At 40.4% G+C, this 21,774-nt stretch overlaps 1 protein-coding gene across 1 annotated transcript in view; it reads right to left on the bottom strand.

Moving 5' to 3' along the window:
• The window catches only part of AOX1 (aldehyde oxidase 1), a 77,150-nt gene extending 56,205 nt beyond the window's left edge, over window positions 1–20,945 (bottom strand). The window contains exons 1-13 of the mRNA XM_077154619.1: window positions 20,696–20,945; window positions 14,636–14,693; window positions 12,392–12,488; window positions 10,136–10,244; window positions 8,426–8,552; window positions 6,894–6,955; window positions 6,010–6,099; window positions 5,287–5,367; window positions 4,355–4,499; window positions 3,568–3,660; window positions 2,652–2,803; window positions 2,359–2,452; window positions 911–1,020 (exon numbers count right to left, since the gene is read on the bottom strand). Of these exons, the coding sequence (XP_077010734.1) occupies window positions 911–1,020; window positions 2,359–2,452; window positions 2,652–2,803; window positions 3,568–3,660; window positions 4,355–4,499; window positions 5,287–5,367; window positions 6,010–6,099; window positions 6,894–6,955; window positions 8,426–8,552; window positions 10,136–10,244; window positions 12,392–12,488; window positions 14,636–14,693; window positions 20,696–20,752 (1,275 nt within the window). The 5' untranslated portion in view covers window positions 20,753–20,945. The remainder of the gene's footprint in view (window positions 1–910; window positions 1,021–2,358; window positions 2,453–2,651; window positions 2,804–3,567; window positions 3,661–4,354; window positions 4,500–5,286; window positions 5,368–6,009; window positions 6,100–6,893; window positions 6,956–8,425; window positions 8,553–10,135; window positions 10,245–12,391; window positions 12,489–14,635; window positions 14,694–20,695) is intronic.
• Window positions 20,946–21,774: the final 829 nt, after the last annotated feature.

The raw sequence follows: 21,774 nt of genomic DNA, 5'->3' as shown, positions 1-21,774 counted from the left end.
ACAGATAAAGAACCTAAAGCTCTGAGCAACTAAGTAAGTAGCTCAGGGTCAGGACTGAAATCAGGATTCAAACAGAACTCTATCTTATTCTAAAGCCCTTGTTCTTTCCACTAAGATCTGTTTGTAAATGTGGGTTTTTTGTTTTTTTTTTAGCCTGTTTTCAAGTCTCAAGCTGTAAGTAGAAGTATATTCTTCAAGTCTTATATAGGGAGAAAAGAGTTACGGGACAAAGACATTTAAAAAAAATTTGTTAGATATATAATACGATGGAATATTATTCACTCATAAAAAGGAATGAATTCTTATCCATGCTACAACATGGATGAACCTTGACAATATTATGCTAAGTAAAGTGAGCCAGACACAAAAGGAAAAACATGGAATGATTTCACTTATGTAAAATACTTAGAACAGGGCAATTCATAAAGATAGAAAGTGGATTAGAAGCTCCCAAGGGTTGGAGACGGGTCCTTGGGAGTTATTACTTAAACGGTACAGAGGTGATGAAACATTGTGGGAACGGATGATGTGTGGGTTGCACAACATTGTGAATATAAACAAGACCTCTGAATTGTTTACTTAAAAAGGTTAAAATGGCAAATTTTATGTTACATATATATTTATCATAATTAAAAAATGAAAAAGAAGTTAGTTAGAAAGTAATTTAGAATTTGAGAGAGAGAGAATGGCAGAGTTGAAGGTTTCCCAATTCTAGAAACTATAGGAGAATACAAAAGCAAAAGGTAACTATTTGCAATTCCTCTTCACATAATGACCCCGAACTTTTTCCTGAAATTGGGCTTTAAGTTCCCAGTAAACACTCAATCCTTTCTTAACCCACCGTGTGTTAGAATCCACAAGCTGTAGGCTCACAGGTAAAACCAGAAAACTGGAAGAAGGACGTTCCTACCTTCCTTGAGTAAGGGATGTTCACTGAAACCAGGATTTCTTCAGGCTTGAAGTCTGCCTTGGGGCACTTGCTGAGAAATTGCTCATTTAAAGGAATCTGCCTTTCTCCTTCTGTGGAAAGAAATCACACTTTCCCTGGAATCTATTCTGTTTATGAAACGATCGGATGAACAAAACTTAGGAAAAACCCAAGGAAACTGGTTGTTTGGTGGAAGAAGTGGTCTTGCTCTACTTAACAAATCTTTCACCCCATAATAGCATCTTCTAATGTTTCTTCCAGTCTAGGCCCCACTGTTGTTTTTTTTGCTTTGCTTGCTGCTTATAAATAAAATTATCCAGCAGAGTAGTCCAGAGTTTCAGGTAGAACAGGACCTCAGCAATCCTCTTCTTACACAGCACAGTTTACTTGGGGCTTTATAAGCAGGGGGTAGATATTAATGTTCCTTTTAATATACTGATCATCATTCAACAAATGTTTATTGTGTGTAGCAAGGAACTCTACTAACTACCAGACATACAAAGGCAAATAAATGATCTGCAATTAGTTTATAGACCAACGAATTTCTCTCTTATTTGCTTACCTTTATTTTCCAGCACCCAAAGAACTTTTATATATAGATTCCCAGTATAGAATCAATACAGTGGGAGAGGAACAGTATAAAACTATAACAAAATATAATGTGGGCATGAAAGCTAAGAAGCTTCTGATGCCTATATTCACATCACAGAAACTGTTCCTCATTGTATGACTTTTAAAAGGGATGTTACTTCATTCTTGTTAACTCTTAAGAATACCTAGGGGCTCAAACTGAGACTCTATAAAAGTTTTATACACTAAGTGTACTTTCCTGGAACCTACAATTTCCAGAGGGTTCCTAGGCCAGATAAATCCTGAAATCCAGAGAACCCAGCCTCTCCAAGATGATCAACTAATTACATCCCCCTATCCTTTAGTGTAGACACCCTTTCTCAACATGAAAAAGTCAGAATGGGCACTGCCTAAACATCCCTATGGTTTTGGAGAAGGATAAAAGGAGAAGGAGGAGTTATAACAGAGTGTTTTGGAGCAGCGAGAAGGAAGAATCTGAAATCGTGGAATGGTAACCTATAACAAGCTGTGAAATCTGTTTTGTAACTACTCACTGAAGTGTACTTTGAAAATTATTGCTTTTTTTCTCTGTATTTATGTTATATTTGACAATAAAAACATTTTAAAAAATGTTAAATTGAAAACTCTGAATGCAAATTTTCCTCCCTAAGATAACACATGGCCACAAAAAGGAAAAGAGGAAGATACTGTGGTTGTGTGAAATCAGGACCAGACTGGCCAACTTTGTCAGCACAGACAGGCAGAGAGTACATTTGTAAAACTGGACTCCCTGCCGCCACAGAAAGAAGGAGGGTCAGAAGAGGAGGTTTAGTAATCTCCAAGTGGACATTGTCACTTACCTTTTGAAAGCACGTTGAGGGTACAGTTGCCCACAGCCAGGAGAGGGTTCAGATCTGAATCTAAATGCCTGCTCATGATGTGCCCCCCTAAAGACTTTTTAAAAAAAATAATGAGTTATATTCTCCCTAGAATCATAACTACCAAAAAAAAAAGGGGGGGGGGGGGTTAAAATAAGTATTAAGCAAGGCTTTGGTGAACTACTCTTTTTGCCTATCATGGCAATGTCACCATTCACAAGAGACAGTCACCCAGGGGACACACATCAGGGAGTTTACTGTCATCAAATACATACAGCCATGCTTCTGATCTGTGACCCGGCCAGAGTCCCCAAATGCTTCAGGAGAGCACAGAATGTCTGGGTCTTCTCCTCTGGTTGCTTCAGAATCACATCAGCTAGAATGTCCTTCACCTGAGCCAGGCTGAGGCTGGCACCTAAAGTCAGCCCTGAAACGAAGTCATTTGAAAATAATACAACATGATTGCCATTGACCTCAAAATGTCCATTACATTAGCATGACAAACATGTCACCATGCTTCCCAGTTTATTGGTGGAGGTAAAGACAATAATGGAGATGACAGAGATGATGGAGGCTAAATTCTTGAACATTCACTGTGTCAAGCACTAGGCTAAATTTAAGAGAAACTCTTTGAATCTTAACAAATCTATGAGATAATAGCCCTATTTCACAGATGAAGAGACTGAGATTCAGTCTCTTACCTAGTTCTTACAGTTAATATACGTCATAGTCAAGAACTATACTCTAGACCTTACATTCCAAAACCACATTTATACTGTCTCTCATTGCCAGTAAGTCAATTTCCTTTATGGGAATGGAAAGTCAGTCTGCAAGCTCTTTATTACATAAACTTGCTTTGCATAGTACTGTGCTTCTGGAGAACAAAGACTACCTTATATTCATCTTTATTTTCTATCCAGCACTCAGCACGATACCGTTCAGTGACTATCTGATACATTGCTCTGTCATCGAAGACAGAAAAAGTTCTTCAGTAAAAATCTGATGATTTGAACCTTAGAATCTAGAATAACTATGGAGAATCCCCCCATCTTCTTTCCCAAATATTATCATCCTTATAAGAAGATAATCTCACTGTATTTTATAAATTAGGAATACTACTTTTTTTTGGTTTGTTTCCTGGGAAGATAAATGGGTATTTTAACTAAGAAAACAAGATCCTTAAGAACTCACCATTATACGTATGGCTCACAACAAACAATTCTTCAATTCTATCAGGAGAAATAATAACTGGGTGAAAGACACCTTTAAATTTCACTTCAGGTCCTGAAGGATTAAAAAAAAAAAAAAAAGACTAGGATGAAGGGAACTAGTGGCTAAAGTTTTGAAACTGGGATTGAAATTGATGACTTTATATACAAAAATTGTGTCTCTTTCAACTGGTCTGTGTATATTACCAAATCACACATACAGTGAATGACTGGATTTGCATTAAACTTGGAGGACTCTTTGAAAGTGTCAGCCTTAAAACTTTGGCCATGTGGCATTTGCAAAAGTCTCTTTGAGAGGACTCTCAGGGCTCCTCAAAGAGGCAGGTGGGCAAACAGAGCCTACATTGGATACAACAGAAAGATCCTGCTACTGCACTTTAAGAAAAACATATAATAGCTATTGAGCCAACACCAAGAGAGGAAACAAAGAGCAATTTCAAATACAAGCCCCAGATCAAGCCCTAAATGGAAAGACAGAAGAGCAGTCACTGGAACGGCTGCTGCTGATTTGCTACGGAACAAGTCTCTTAGAAGTAGTTCTGTGCACTGCTCCCGTGAGGGACAATACGGATTTATTTAATCATAGGTAGTTAGAAAATCACTTGAGCAATGTTGGGGAAGTTGAGGCTAAAGGATTAAAAATATTATTTCACACTGCTTTTCCAGAGAACACACAATATGTGAGGGTTTTTTCCCCTAAAGCCATTTTCCTCAATTTTCCCATAAGAAGGCCCTGGGGTTCTACATACCCACAGAGGTGTTTCCCACAACCACAGGAGCCTGGGGATGCGCGGCTTTAGCCTCCAGAAGCTCCTTCAGGCTCGCTGGAGAAATCCACTTCATTCTTTCTCCATGAAAAACCCTGGTCCTCTGTGGTTGTTTCTCAGCCATCATCTATTACAAAAGTAATAGGGATTCAAGATCACTTGTGCCAACATTTTCACTTGTTTCTGCTCTTTGTGGGGAAATCAGATCTTTTAAAAAGGTGGAGGAAGGACATAAAGTAGAGTTTTATTGAGTATGACTGCTGAACAATTATATTGATTTTTTTTTCTAGTCTCCAGTATCTTAGAGCAGCTAAAAGTAAAAATCTAATATTGTAGAATTGCAACCCACACCAAACTCTGAAATCTGTTCTACAACTAATTGTCGCAATGTGCTTTGAAATTTACTGCTTTTTTTGTGTGTGTAGATGTTAGTTTTCACACACAAAAAACGTAGATTTTTACTAGGAATCAGAGTTCAGGGTGAAGGTATGACACGATTTTACTCCTTCTAGGGACCATATCAATATACCGCTTTTCATTGATCCTATAGCTCAGAGGAACTCATTTTAATGTTTAAAAATATTTTAGCAGGCTTAATTTTGTCAAATCATTCTATGGAAGAACAAGTAAAACTAAAAAACAATCTATATCTACAAATGTTGGAGTGTCATTTCAAGACATTTCAATAGCTATTATCTGCTGCTTCTTACAATCAACACAACTGTTCCCTCATGGTGACTCCACTCTCATTCCCCATCACTGCCTTGGTCCCAAACTCTTTAGACCTTGGGCGAACAATGATAGACGAATACTACTTATTTGCTAATCAGCTTTTCAGAGTCTCCATAAGCAAATATCTTTCCCCACATCTCACCCTGAATTCCTCTAGGATGAGCCCAACACTGCCTACTTACCATTAGCTCAGGAGGAAATATCAATTCCTGGGTTGGGTCCAATGGCAGAAACCCCTCTTCTGAGAAGAGTTTTGGACTTGTCTTAAAAAGAGAAAGTACCAGAAGTTATTGTCACCAGACAACTACTTTAAATCCCTTACAGAATGAGCCGGAGGAGGACAGACATGCAGGAAGATAGAGAAAGCAGACAGAGGAACAAGTGGATGACAGTCACAATCCCAGGGCTCTGTTCAAGTGTTCTAACCCAGACCTGGTCACCAGCAGCTCAGTGTAGACATCAGTCTGCCTCCAAAGCCCGTGATCCCCTGCACATCCTCTTTGCTGTCTGGTGACAGTGGAGGAGGTAGCACCCAACACAGCCAAGAACAAGAACATTTCCTGAATTGCTACCTATTCTTTCACTACTGCTCTTCCATTTCCCTGACATCTCCAAGCTGAATTCTGGCATTTGATAAAGGACTTCAAAAGGCTTGTTTAAACTAAGAAACACTGAGAGATCAGTGTGTTTTCTCTCCCTTAGATAGTTGTATTTGAACAGAATAATATCTGCAATGAGGGACAAGTTGCTAGGATAGGAACTTTTTTGGTAGAGGTGAAATGAGACTGAGAGAGGGGACATGATGAGTCCACTTGGGCATTTATTCTTCCTAAGAGTTCAGGTTTATTCTTCCTAAGAGCACAGGTTTACTAAGAGAACTTGACAAAAATTCAAATTTCCTTGACCTTATCTTCATCCTCAAATTCTGGTAATTCATTTATTTCTTGATCCAAACAGCAAATCCCATTTTCTTTACTTTGACAGCAGTCAGTAGTCTAGTGGGTGAAAAAAGTAAAAAACAAAAACAAAAATTTACTGCTGATTCTAGTAACTATTAAACAAAGTGGGTGACTGCCAGTTGAAACATAAAACAGAATCAATATAATTATTGATGCCATGAAAAAGAGCCATTTGTACTAATATCCAAACTAACTTCTAATTTAAAAAGTGAGCTTTTAAGAAGTTTTGAATAGTAGTGATTAATAAGTAAAACTACAAAGGATCATATAACAGAGCCTGATACTGCTATACACATTAATTGCTACTAATTGTTAACATTTACTATTTCAGGTATTACATATTTCAAATAAATATTAATTAAATTAAATAAATATAAGTTAAATATTATTATCATCACCCTCTTCTGCTCCATAATGTGATGATTTCATAGTTAAACTTACAAAGGACAATGTTATGTCCCTCATTTTCAAGGTATTTTATTCATTCATTCATTCAACAAATATTTATTGAGTGGCCACTCAATTAAGACATGGTGACCAGCCCGGAGAACAGAGCCTCTGCTGTATAGGAGCCCAGTAGTCTGGTAGAGAGACAGAAGAGCAATCGGACGATTACATAGGCCACAGTGTGCCCAGCACTGTGAAGGGGCACGTACCGAGGCTCCAGGCACGCTAGGGAAGGGGACCCAACCCAGACAAACAGGTCAGGAAAGACCTCTTAGATGCAGTGACCCACACCAATGGCAAAGTGTTGTGGTACATCTGACAATTCCAACTATTTTGTTTCAATGGGGAAAAATATACTCAATAATGTGTTCTTTTCTACTCACCTTACAGAAAGTCTTGCATGCATCTATTATGGGCCTATATCCAGTGCAACGACACAGGTTACCTGAAGGAGGAAAAGTCCAGCTCTGTTAATCGAGTAATTTAGGTGAGTCACAGTCTGCCAAATGCATGTTGGAAATAAGACCCCATCCTAGAAGGAAGACCCAGTTGACATTTTGGTGCACCTAATCGACAAATTCAGATTTTTCCATCTGCGACTTAGATTTGGTGGTGAGTCTGATACAGCTTTTGGTACTTTTTGTAAACAGCTTTTATATCCTCTGCTTGTGACAAGTATTCAAAGAACACAATGATTGCAAGCCCCAAATTCTTGGTCTATAATCATATTTAAGAGCTAAGCTTCAGTTGATAGATCAAAGGCATTGTACAGCAATAACAATATTTATTAAACTTTGGAAGCAATCGAGCTCACTGCTTTCGAATAAATCATAAAGCCAATGTTTTTCTCACAGTGGTCCATGCTCTGCTCCTCCCCCTCTCCATAACCTCCACACTGGAATCATCTGGGGTCTTATTTTATACAAACAGAGCCACTGAGTCCAGATCTCTGGAACTGAATCCCAGGAATCTGAATTCTTTACAAACTCCCCGCTTATGCCTTGAACACCCTAAAATTTGAGAATCCCTTCTCCGTTGTTCACAGCACATGTACGCAGAAAGTCACATGTTATGATGTCCTAAAGAAAATCAGGCAGAAGACAGTTTATGTTCTGTTTCACTCCTTTCTACTTCCATCTGCTTTGTTTCTCCCTGAAACACCCTTGCAGAGGAACCACACAGATGAGCTTTAGGCTCGTGTTCTTTCAGCAGGAAAAAAAAAAGGGGTCCTCAGGAGGGAGGAGACAAAGACAAGTAGAGCCATGCAGAATTTTGCAGGAAATAGAATTTGGGGAAGCAATTATTTAAAAAAAATTTTTAGAGTCTTATTAACGAAGACCCCACCCACCCACCTAACCACTGGAGCTCTTGAACTTGGTGAATAGGTTTAGAGTAGACAGTTCTTTGAAGTATGTATCACCAGAAGCTCTAGATCTCTTTGCCTTCATGCTTTATTCATCAAGCAGCCCACTGATATTTAATATGGCACTAAGAGTGGGGCGGGCAGGAGAGCCTGCAAAGATAACCGTACTATTTCCAAGGGAAAGTGAATAAACGGACCTTGACTGATCATAAAAACAAGCAAATAATAAGAAAGGGAAGGTGACTCATAGATTAAAAGATACTTAAGAGTTAAATCAGCTCATTGCAATGTGCTGCTTGAATCCTGATTTGAGCAAATCAACTCCTCCACTTAACTGATGGCATACCTTTGAGTAAATAACTCTTGCAAGCCTCAGGTTCTCCATCTGTAAAATGGGTGTAACAATAATGCCTATCTTATAAAATTATTTTGAGGATCAAATGAGATAAAATCTGCATACAATAATACAGTTTGTGGCACACAGCAGGTGCCTAAAATTTCTTACCATTATTATTATCACTCAAAATAAAAATACACACACACAGGACCTACCACCAAGGGCATCAGTTAACTGATCCGGAGAGGGCTCTGGGTGGTTCCTCAGCAGTGTGTAGATGGACATCACCATCCCGGGGGTACAGAACCCACACTGGGTGCCATGACACTTGGCAATCCTTTCCTAGAAGCACAGAAAAGTTAAAAATGCAGAATCTTGAGTTCCGTCCCACATCTACTTAGTCAGAGTCTGCATTTAAACAAGATCCCTAAGTGACTGCACATTAAAGTTTGAAAACAGGCTCCAGAAAACCCTTTTCATCCCAGGTGCCTCCCCCTAATTAGGGCAGAGTCTCCACGATAATTGGGCTTCACCGGCTTTTGTGCTTCCTTAAGGTAGTGGTTCTCAGCATTTAGAATTACCTGGGAAGCTTTAAAATTTCTAAGACCCAAGCCACATCTCAGAGTGGTTGGCTTTTAGTAGGGAAGGAGAAGCCATATAGTTTTTATCGATCCCCTGATGATTCCAGGCTGGGAATCACTGTAATAAGGGTTACTCCCTGGAAGTCCTTTAGAGAAATGAACAGATTACATTCAAGTTGAGAAACGGAAAAAAAAAAAAAAACTCAAAGTATTTCTTGAGTATCTTTTATCTGCCCACAACTGTCCTTTCATTTTAGTAATTAGGAGTTTACCAAGTGCCATTGCTAATTCAGAGACCTCTGAGAAGAACCCATTGCCTTTATTTCTCTTTCCTACCTTTTCCCCTCCCTAGAATTTTCTCTTGTCTAATTTATAATGTATACTCCCATTTTGGAAGCTGTCTTCTGGCTGCTTTGTAACAACAGGAGCTCTGCCTCGGTTAGTAAATGAAAGGAAGGGTATTTGTACGCCTGTGCATGGCCAAGTCTCACAAGAGTTTCTGGCAGAATTCGCTCCTCCTAAGTAATGAGGTTTCAAAGAAAATAAACAGAATGCAGGATTTCTTCAAATCTAGTGAATTTAAAGTTTGACCACTTTCTTTTGTTGCTCCCATCTCTTCCTGCTTCCAACTTCTCCTACCAAGTGACCCTTATTAACTTAGACTACAAACAAGTAGCAACAGCATTATTTTGAGCACTGTATAAATAATTTAGGGCAGGCCATGGTGGCTCAGCAGGCAGAGTTCTTGCCCACCATGCCGAAGACCTGGGTTCGAGTCCTGGTGCCTGCCTATGTTAAAAATAATAATAACGATAATTTAAAGAGTCACAGTCTGGAGGTACACTTTTGCTTGAAGCAAAAGCTCTAAAAAGGTGCTGCCTTAAGAGAAGGGCCTCAAAATTCATGGACAACTCCTATTATCTGCCTTCTTACCAAGCCGCAAATTAAACAAATCTTTTTGGCAGCTGATATTTTTAAAAATTCAACTTTAAAATCATCTTATTTTCCACTTTAGAAAACAACAACCAAATTATATGCCTCAGGCATGTGGGTCCCATTTCTTTATGAGTTTGGAAGACGTGAGATGGACAGTTTCCACCTAAAGGAAACAAACCTGAAATTATCAGAGTTTTCATAAAAACAGAAAAGCCCTAGTCCTTCAAGAAGGCACCCACAATCCCACACATGCCCCAGCTCTCACACCTGACCCAAGCCCCATTTCATCTGTTGGCCACACTAAGCGGTCCAGCCCAGCAGCTGTACTGTATTAGTATAGTCAGGGGCTTATAATATCATTAGCGGTTTCAAAGCACGGAAATCCCAGCAGAAGTGGGACACCCTCACCTGAACAGGATGAATCCTGGTGTGGGTGCTCCCTATGCCTTCAACTGTGGTGACGGCAGCACCGTACAGAGAGCAGATGGGGATCAGACAGGCGTTGGCTGGATAATGTCTTCAGGATGCAAAAGAGAAGCAAAGTCAACGTCTATCCTGTGGGAAAGGGGCTAAAGCATTCACTGAGCACCTACCACGTGGCAGGTGCTGTATAACATCTCCAGGCTCTGGACAAACATTTCGTCCTTAGCCCGTGCCCATTCTACAGATAGGAAACCGAGGAGCAGAGTGATTTGCCGGGATCACAGATATGAGAGTGGCAGAGATGGGATTCAAATGAATCCTCCTAATTGTAATTCCAGAACGATTTCCACATACTTTCACTGATTCTTCCCTCAAGTGAGGGACTGACATTCCCTAGTCACATTGTAAGCACCCGCCCACCCAGGAAGCCTAGTCCGTATTCCAGGCAGAACCGGCTAGAGGTTCATTGAGAAATAAAGTGAATTTGATTTTGTGTTTCAGAAGAAGTGGTCAGTACGACACAAAACTCCTTAATCCCATAAACCCACTGCTAGAAAATACCCAACTCAAAATGACTCCTAAAAGGTTCTCATTCACCACACAGGCCTGCAAATGGCCAATAAATAAATGAAACAAATGTTCAATCTCACAAATAATTAAGAGGGATACAATTTAAGCAATGAAAAACAGCATTCTTATCAAAGGAAATGGCAATGGTTTTTTTTAATTGTAATATCCATCATTAGCAAAGGCACAGGAGAGTGACACTCATGTACTGCTGGTAGGAATGTATATTGATAGAGCTCTTTTGGGAGACATATCACTGAGAGCAACAAAAAAACTTTAAAATGCACATAATCTTCTTACCCTGCAATGCCCTCTCCATGGGTATATCATAGGAAAATAGTCATAGATAGACATAGATCTATTTATAAGAATGTTCACAGATGCATTGCTTATAATAATGAAAAACAAAAATGATGCATTTGACCACTATTTGGGGATTGGTTTTGGTACACCCAAACAATGGAACATATATAGCTATTAAAATTATATTCAATACTTAGAAAAATATGAGAAATTAAGCAACATTTGTAGCATTCTAAATAGTATGTACAATATGATTCGTTATGTATAAGAACAAAAGAAAGATTATAAGGAAATTATTCATTTGTAGTTGAGTATCTATTTCATGCCAGGCAGGGTTCAATGGGCTAAGATTCACTGGTGAACAAGAGAGATGAAATCCCTCCCCTGGTAGAGTATATATTTTAGTAGAGGGAGGAATGACAATACATACATAAAAACATAGGGAAATTGAGATGGTGATGAGTGCTATGAATAAGAACTAACATAGGCTAAAGGAAAAGAGTTTTGGAGGTAAGCTGAGCACTGCTATTTAGTAGTTAGTTAGGGAAAGCTGAGAATGTAAGATTTTGCTGAAACCTGAATGATTTGGAGGAGCCAGCAATGAAAGGTTATGGTGCAAAAACATTTCAGGCAGAGGGAGGGATTTCTTGGAGTTCACAAATCATGGCTTGGCTATGGAATACAGACAGATCTCTGAAACATCACTAGTGTCAGATACTTAACCCCCATCTGAGATCGATGGAGTGATATAAAATGGCTTAACATAGGCATAACTGGAGTCTCAGAAGAGGGGAGAAAGAGAGTGGCACATAAAAAATACCTGAAGACATAATGCCCAGAGCTAATAAGCCATCAACCCACAGATTCAAGTAGCTTGGCAAACCTGAGGAAGGATAAAGACCAAGCATAAAGAGAAGATCTTCAACGGAATGGGAAGCTATTGGTGATTTTAAGGTAGGAGAGTGGTACAATCTGATTTTCGCTTGAAACAGATCTCTGGCTAATTTTTGGAGGATGCATTATATGTAGGTGAGCGTGGAAGCAAGGGGATGAGTTAGTAAGCTGTAATAGCAATATAAGAGCGTGATGACAGCATTAGCCACACTGCCTTTCCTCCCCAGACAGCACGGAGTCATGCAACCTTTGACAGGCAATTCTTTGACCATAAGTTATCCCCAGTGATGAAACATTTTTTTCCCTAACCCATTCATATTCCTTGGACCAAGTCTGTCTTGTTCATCATTGTACCTCAGTGTCTAGCACATTCCCTCTCATGTAATAGGGGCTCAATCAATATTTACCAGGTAAAGCAACAAATCAAAGTTCAAAACAAGGGAAATTAAACTGTATCTAGACTTTGCTGAAAGGTACCTTATCTTCTTGGTGACGGGGTTATATCGTGATATCATCACTGTACAGGCACCACAGCCTCCTCCTCCACAGCCATACTTAGTTCCTGTGAGTCGGACTGGAACGAGCGAAGTTAAAGATAATGTGTTTTCCATGATTCTTTCTCTGGAATAGCCCTGACCTTGGCAGACAGCACCAACCCAAACAACCCAGACTCAAATGTATGGCTTAAGTTCAATGCAGAGTCATCAAATGATGAATATGCTTCTATTATCTAGAATCGTACAAATTCTTCTTTCCCATTTGTATGTTAAATCTAGTAAAAGTAAGGCCAAACTAAACAAACAAACAAAAAACGAAAGAAAGAAGGGTCTCTACATATAAGGGCTTGAGTACTTGAAGGTTGGAGTACCTTGTACATTTCTTTTCAGCTTTATGCATGTGTCTGATGACATATAAAGCCAAATGTCAAATTCTATATAATTTGTGGCATATTTGTGTCATGTTAGCCATATTTCTCTGCCTTTTTGTGGCTGAAACTGCTATTTGTCCCCCAATATCTACCTCTCATTCTTCCTTAATATTAGGAACTCTAATTTTTAGCCACACATATGACTGCCCAGAATAAAAAATACATTTTCCAGCCTACTCTGCTGGGGTCGTTAACAATGCTGGCCAGTAGGATGTAAGTGTCAGTGTCATGCATGTCTTCTAGAAGGAAAGTGTCTTTTAAAAGTATGGTGGCACCCACTTCTTCATCTCTCACTTCTTCTTACCTGCAGGGATTCAGATATGATGGCTGAAATCAAGCAGCCATCTCTGACCATGAGGAGAAAGCTACATGTTGAGGAGGGTGAAGCAGCAAGACATAAGGAGCTTCGTTCCCTGATCACTGTTATACTACTTTACTAGCCTTGATCTACCTCCCTCCCTTCAGGCTTTCTTTCTTTCTTTTTTTTTTTTCTTTTGCATGGGCACGCACCAGGAATCAAACCCTAAACCTGAATCTCCAGCATGGCATGGAAAGCGAGAACTCTGCCGCTGAACCACCATCGCACCGCCCTCAGGCTTTCTTTATGGGAGTGTGACAGCCATAAGAGAAAGTACCTCACAGAGTACACCTACTACTACAGGGAGAGTAACTGACTGAGGGACCCAGCTGCTGTGCTTTGGAGCCTATGGCCTGCATGCCTGCCATGAGCTGCTTCCTGCTCAGTGCTGTGGAGAGACATAGGACTCCTAACTGACCACCCTCAATGGCTTTGCTGAATCCTCCTTAGACTCACTCCACCTCCTCTCCCTCTCTTCTTTGCTCGGGGCCAGATTTGCCCTGTGGTGGACTCCCTAAGCCTTCTCTGACTCATGTCCTATTTCCTCTCACACAGGCATCTCTCCTAATAAATCCCTTGTCACTTAATCCCATCTTTGGTGTCTGCTCTTGGAGAACCTGAACCAACACAATAAGAAAGAAAGAAACTCCTAAATTTGATCTTTATTTCTCTTTGCAGTTATCTGTCACTCACGATTCATCAGGAAGCCAGGGTTCATTGTTTTCACATCCAAAGATCTTGAATAACTTTCAGTAATAAAATTCGTGTGTCTGAAAAGTACGTAGGCTTTTTCGGTTGAGTACACTTTTGAAAATTTTATTCTCCCCAGGAAAAAAGAAGTACAAACTCTTACTATCAAAAAATTTTGCATATAATATATTGGGGCTTAAAGCCCACTGAAAGCCCACTGGAGTTCATGCACAGCAGGTATGGAATCCATTCTTTAAATGTCTTTTATTTAGAAAGTTTTTCTAGAGTAGCAATTTCAAGGTTGTTTTCTCCATTTTTTCCTTTTACTTTGATTTCGAGAGACTTCACTGCCCTCTTTCTAATGGGCTTGATGATTTGTCCTTGAATATAGAATGTAAACATTGTGACTCATAGTTCTAAAAGATGTTTAATTAAGCTCTTTTAACAACCATTGCTTTAATTCTCATTGCTAGTTTCCCCATTTTATACCATGTATTTAGTGCCAAAACAGAGATTATAAAGAACTTGGTTCTTCTGACAGCCACAATGTGTATTGCCTACACTAAACTGCAATACTTTCTCAAAGAGGAACATAAACCACATAGTATATACTATAGAAAATATGTCTATATTTCTATCTTTTTAGAACTGTGTGGTTCTAAAAAGATATTTGAAGCATCATCTCTACAAAACAGCACACACACACACTCAAAGACACATGCACTCAGTGCAAAGAAAAGGATACGCTTCTTCCTCAGATATGGTAACAGCATGGTTTCAGGATCGGCCTTCTTTTCGATGACCTTCGCCCGAGGGAAAAATAAGTTATACAGACAAAGTTGAGAGAATGAAAATGATATTTACATTGGTAGTCTCATGCTATTTTGATGAAAAGCTCATATTCTTTTCCGCTCATATTCACAACTTCTGCTCATATTCACAACTTGATTTAACACTTATGGAATACCTATATTGTGCAAGTCACTTTTTTAAAGTGCTAAGTCTAGATCTTGAGCCCGACCACTGATTTGCCACTGTCCTTTGGTCTGGTTCTTCAAGGCAGCAGTTGTTTCTACTAACAGGAATACTGGTGCTCTCCTAGCAATTCTCAAGAAGGTGAGGGGAAAGACATCAGTAGAAAAGAAGGGAGGAGAGAGAGAAACTTCTAGACTGGAATAGCCTCTGAGAAATTGATGCAGCTTTAGAAAAAAAAGCCGTTTATTATGTTCAAATAATCAGTTTCCAAGAACAAGATGGCAACCAACCATGGCTCGCAAATCAAAGAACTGAAGGATGCCAAATGGTGCAAAGCTGTGCAAGCAAGAAGCCTCATAAGCACGTCTGTGTGGGTAGCCTAGCAGTACAGCCGTAGGAGGGCAGCACCTGAGGGATGGCATGGAGGAAATGTCATGCTTGGTTATATTTTCCAATGTGATCTTGCTTTCTCTCTTTTTTTCTAAATTTAAAAAATTTGCTGTTTCTTTTATAGCCATAGAACAAACAGAAGCATGACTTGCTTCACAATTTCAGAAGCCGAATGCATCTTTCATTATGTTTATGCTTATGTTCTGGGCTGGCTCCTTATCCTCAGTTCTAAGTTGCCATCAGCCTGGCAATATGAGACATATGTCCATACCAAGGTCTGAGCTATGCTAGAGGACTCCGCCATCTACTGAGTTGTGATTGTGTGTGAGTGTATGTGTGTGCTGCAATATAAAGTAAAATGTAGAGCACCCCCCACCCCAGGCACCCACAACTCAACTGACCCTCAAATGGAACTCTTTATTTTATTCCCCAAACTTTTCCCCTTATTTCCCCTAACTGGTTTAATAGCCTCATCAACTATTAGGTCATCTAAGCTTAAAAAACCTGAGCTATTTTCAACTTTTTCTTTCTTTCAGCCTACCATAATCAATGTCACTAAGTTTTGTCACTTACACTTCCAAAATGATTCTCTAAACACCCTTCATTTCCGCTGTTACTACCCAGAATCAAATCTGATCATCTCTTGCCTGAACTACCACAATAGCTGCCAAACAGGCCTCCCTGCCTCCACTCTTATCACCCTCAATACCACCTCCTACACCACTGCTGAATTAACTGCTCTGAAATCCAATTCTGCGCATCCCATGTGCTAGTCTAAAAACTGGTGGCCAAACTGCCATCCTGGGAGTTCCTGAATCAACTGGAGTACCGGTTAAACTGGAATCCCTATTGAATCAGAATTTCTAGTAGAGGAAACCAGAAATTTTAAGAGTCTTATGAAAATTAATATTTAAGAATCCCTAGAGTACCAGAAAAAATTCAACTCCTTGGCATAGCCTACAGGCTGTCTTTGATAAAGCACCCTGATCATCTCAGGTCACTGTACCCACGTATCTTGAACTCCAGTCACATGGGAAAAAGGTCAGGTTCCAGGAGCTCAAGGACTTTTACCCTTCACTGCATTTGAGCTTAGGTTCTTTCTTCCTGAAAAGCCTCCCTCTCTTGTCTATGTGGCAGAATTTTGTATGTCACTCAAAGCCCTGCTCTAATGTCCTATGGGGAGCGCCTCTTCCTAAATTGCCCTTCCCCACTCCATTCCCTATTCCACGTAGCCATGCTTCTCTATGTTCTTACAACAACCGTTCACCACACCTCTTTTATAGCTCCTCTAATTATAAATTAATTGTGTACATATCAGCAACTCTTGATCCTGAGAGAAACCACCTTCTGTTGTTCTTTTCCATGGCAAACATTAAGCTAAGTACTGGGAATACATCATAGGGACAAAATAAATGTTAGTTAATTAAATGAATGACTTCAACATAATAAGCACAATTTGCTATGAGAAGAAAGAAGGAAGGATGATTTCTCATGGACTGAGATGGACACCTGAATAGAAGAAAGAAAAACAGAGACATTATCAGTGACAGATGATGCTGACTGTCTATCCTAGCATGTATTCTCCCTTTTGTCCTTTCTGCTGCCAGGAATGGGGATGTAATGGCTAGAGCTTCAGCAACCATCTTAGGCCATGAGGCAACATATTAATGGTTGCAGAAGAGAAAAGTGGGTCACAGATGACAATGTGAAGCTTTTATACCAACCCCACAATGTCAATGCCCAGATAGTCTTTAAGTAAAAGAAAAAAACGGCTTGTATCTTTTCTGAACTACTGTTAGTTTGGAATGTATACTATTTACAGCTGAAACCAATCCTAATTAATATATACGATGACAAATTCACAGAAACCCAACTTTAATGGAGAGTCAGGATCTGGGTTGTCTAGATAGCGAAGAATAGCATTTTAGGCTTGAAGGATATTTATATATTTGGGAAAGAAATCAATGAAAGTCGAGAAAACCTCACTTGTTTGATTATTTGTTCCAGAAAGTGCTTCAAAAGGTTGGAGTCTGGCTTGAAGTGCTACTGGCTTGAAACGTGTTTATTTTTCCTGATTTGGGGGATGACACATTTGGAGGATGGTACTGGGAGTAGTGGCCTAGCATGAACCCTCTGTAGAAGCTCTTGGAATGAAACAGGGAGGTCAGTACAAACATGATGGCTGGGTGCAAGGCAGGGAGTTGGGAACACAGTTATTCTCACTGACTCTGGTGTGGGGAGAGGTCAGACCCTTGCATGTACCCTCTGGGGTCAGGTCCTTGCATGCACCACTTCAGTAAAGCCCAAGTATTCCAAGGTAGAGTCTTGTATAAAGCCAAGTATTCCAAGGTAGAGTCTATGCCTCTGCATGTCTCTGAGCTACTTGGGAAATTTCAAATTCACCTTGCTCAAGGCTGGAAAAACACTTTCCCAGGACTGGTGAATCGCACAGGGGTAAGGAGGGGATGGGGGGTGGGGTCGGGAGTGGCTCTACCAGACCTAATGCAGATGTGGAAAGAAGAAAGAGAGGAGATGAGGAGGTGAGAGATAGTAAGTTAAGGATTGGAGGGAGGAAGTTGTAAAAAGATAAGGCTGGGAGGTGGGAGAGAGAAGAAAGAGGCACATTCATGGGAAGTGGCCAGTAGAGAACAACCCACAACAGCCTCAAGGAGATGGAGGCTGAGAAGACAGCTGGTGAGGACCCTCATTAAGTTGGCTTTAAAATTCATTTTGATTTTTGGTTCTTTCTGCCTAAGCTGTGTCTACCTCCTCCAGTTTTCTCTGAATCATTATAGCCATCCTTGCAGCTCAGAAATTCCCTCTTTAACCTTGCAAACCAAGGAAACACTAGCCAGTGGACAGCTCTTCCCAGATTCCTGCACTAATACCAAGATCCTAATGTTTGTTAAGCAAATAATGCATGATGATTACTTCACGATCCTCTGGACACCTCCCAGTCAGATTCCGGCTGTATACATGCAGATTATTTTCCAGTCCAGGGACTAACAATTATCTCACATATGAAGTAATTACCATGTATCAAGCATCTTGCTCAACACTCTTCATGGAATTTCATCTTTACCCCAATGCCATGGCAGAAGGTGTTACTATTAGCCCTATTTTGCAGTGGAGAAAACTGAGGCCCGGAGGTATTAATGCAACTTGCCAAAGTCCCAGAGCTGCTGCGTGGCAGGGCAGATAGTGCAGGATTCAAACCCATGTCTAACTGGCTCCAAAGCCTATGTTCTTAATATCTATGCCTCACTGCCTCACGGAATGACATGCTTCATTTAGTCCCTGTGTTGAGATTAGAAGTGAAGTCGTGCTGTACTTTATTTATGGGCTCCAACTCTATCAATCTCCATGCTAAATGGGTCCTCTGTTCTTCTAGGGTGTCTGGTAGAACGAAGAAGATTTTTGAAATCTCTCTGCAACTAGGTCCCTGGCCAACTGGCACTGGCCTTGTCTCCAATGACCTTAGTCCCTGCCTGATGATACCTTTCAGTGACTTATGGAGATTTTGCACAGATCATAAGCCAGTGTCATTTATAGTCTCCCAACTGACTTTTTTTTTGTATGCTGTGTGGCGGGGTCACATTTCATTATTTTTCCATGTGAGTATCCCATTATTGCACACCATTTGTTGAATTTTTGCTTGTCTTTTGTTTGTTCATTTGTTTTTGGGAAGTGCATGAACCCACAATTGAACCCAGGTTTCCCGCATGGCAGGCCAGATTCTACCACTGAACTACCCTTGCACCTCCCCTCCACCCAACTGACTTTATTTATTTATTTATTTACTGCATGGACAGGCACCGGGAATCGAACCCAGGTCTCTGGCATGGCAGGCGAGAACTCTCCCTGCTGAACCACCATGGCTCACCCCCAGCTGGTTTTTAAGTTTCTTCTTCAAAAGCAGATTTTTATTCCCAGAGGCCATGTTTTGACCTCAAGACCCCTCTTCCCTGATGGTTTCTCCCTCTCCCTTTTCTCAACAGCCTCTTACCCTCTGAACCAGAAACTTATTTTAATCCTATCCATGTGGCCATCAGGCTTTCTTTGCAGTATTGAAACACATACCTAACAAAATTTGAATGGAGGAGAAGGGAAGAGAAAGGGTGACAGGATTTCTTTTAATCAGGTAATTGCAAAACTGAATCAACATTTCTAAAGTTTACAAAAGAGCACAGGACATCTGATCCACAGATAAAACAGGACCACAGATAACTTGCTTATCTATTTTTTGTTTGTTTTTGTATGCTGTATGGTGGGGTAACATTTCATTATTTTTTCATGTGAGAATCCCGTTATTGCAGCACCATTTAGTTGAATTTTTGTTTGTTTGTGTGTTCGTTTTGCTTGTTTTTTGGGAAGTGCATGGACCGGGAATCGAACACCCGGGTCTCCTACATTGCAGGTGAGAATTCTACCACTGAACTACCTTGCACCCCGTGCTTATCTATTTTTACATGGTGAACTTTAACAATCAGCAGAGAACAAAACTAGCCATTATGTTAAAAATCCCTTTGTGTTTTATTTGTGAGCAATAGAGGGAGGAAGGGAGAGCAGGAGACATTAGACTTTAGACACCTGCTACCCATTTAACCAAAACCCTTACCATGGCATATAAAGCCCTAGTATACTCTGGTCCCCAGTTCATCTCCAGCCACTCACTCTCTATTCTCCAGCCCCACCCACCTCCTTGCTATTCTCTAAGCACCCAAAAAACCTTTCGCCTCAAGACCTTTGCACCTCCCGTTCCCTTTGCCTGGAACAATTTTTTTCCAGATGATCGCATCACTAGTTCACTTCATCCTGGTCGCTACTCAAATCTCACCCTTTCAAAGAGGCCTTGCCTAAATTTATTCATCTCATTTAAAGTAGCCACCTTCTCCACCTCCCTCCACCTCTGCTTTATTTTTTATTCTAGCATTTATCATTACCTGACATAATGCATTTACACATTTATTTATATGTTCTGTGCTCTCAATTATCAAGTACAATGGGCTTGGTACATTGCTTGGCATAGAGAAGGAACTCAATAAATAAACAGATTGCATGCTCACAAACACTCTTCATAATGTAAGTCTTATCAGAGGGACTGGGCCACTGAGAAGTCAGTTTGTTTCAATAAAAGTTAGAACTGGATTTAAATCCTTGTTTGTCTAAAAATAATCGGTCGGTGGGCCTTGGAAGAAGAGGAAAAAGAAACATCAGGCAGGTGATGGTCCGAAGATCCAGGGCAGGTGTCCCTGAAAACACATCTTTTATCTGCCTTCCGAGATGGAGGTTGGGAACGCGAAGGCAAACCTGCTTCCACACAGAAAACTCAGGTTTGTGAATTAATGCAGGGGTAGCAGGCACCTCCAAGATGAAGCTGAAAAGCCGCTCCTCCCGGCCATCACCCGCACTTGAAGGCGGGCCCCGCCGAAGCACCCACCTTGTGGCCGTTCACGTAGAAGAGCAGCTCTGCCGCCGGGTGCAGTGCTGAGGCCATGCTGGAGCCGCGCGGGTCAGACTGCGCTCTGGAAGACGCGAGTCCTCTGGGCACTGCGCCGACGCTTCCTACAGATCGCCCGGCGGCGCAAAGCGGCGGACTGAGACCGGGACAGCAGGACCTTAAAGTCCAACCACCCCGATGAAGAAAGACCTGACGAAGAGCCAAGGTTCAGTGAGCTGGTTTCCAGGAAAACTCTTTGCTGGGATCCTAGCCCTTGGGTGGAAGTCTCTAGAACTGTTCTTTCTGGGCTGAAATCATTTGGCAAAGTCTCCTCAATCTCCCCTCCTGCGGCAGTTGGCGTCGGTGCCACATTCTCTTGTCTCTGAGTCATATCAGTGGTATCTCTGGCCGCCTTGCAGTATTATATATTTTAAGTGGCTTCCCTATAGGATTTTACGTCTTGGGAGATTGGGAATCGTCTGTACGTCCTCGTGCACTACAGCTGCGGCAATTCTGTACTCTTAATAGGTATTAATAAACACACTGCAACTTCGCAGTAAAAGAATTTACGGACAACTAATGGTTTTAGGACTTTATTCTACTGTTTTAGAAATGATTATTCAAGTTTATTTTTAAAATCAAGACCGATTTTGTAGAGATAAGCTGAAAAAAAAGTCTTATCACTTCAGTTTATCCACATATTAAGAAAGTTTATCCTGTACTGTCAACAGAGATATAAAGTATCTTGGGGAACTTTTTTTTATATAACTTTTGGGAAATACCTAAAAGTGCAGAAATGAAAATTACCTGTAAGCCCACACTTTAGCATTAGTGGTAACTAACTTTTTGGGTGTATCTTTCCATTTTTAACAATCTGCACTCTCTCATGTCTTTTAAAAAATCAAATGGGATCAAGCTTAAAATTAAAATATTTTATTACCCTCAAATTTCTCAGTGTCTAAAAATAAAATCTTTTTAGTTGCTTTCTTTGAATTCAACAAAGCCACTCAATGTATTTGGTTCTTCAGTCTCTTTTAAGCCTCTTTTAATATAGAACAGTGTCCTCATCCACTTACCCT

The sequence above is a fragment of the Tamandua tetradactyla genome, chromosome 3 (genome assembly GCF_023851605.1).
Source record: "Tamandua tetradactyla isolate mTamTet1 chromosome 3, mTamTet1.pri, whole genome shotgun sequence".
Taxonomy (NCBI): Eukaryota; Metazoa; Chordata; class Mammalia; order Pilosa; family Myrmecophagidae; genus Tamandua; species Tamandua tetradactyla.
This window is presented reverse-complemented; position numbering and strand designations above follow the sequence as displayed.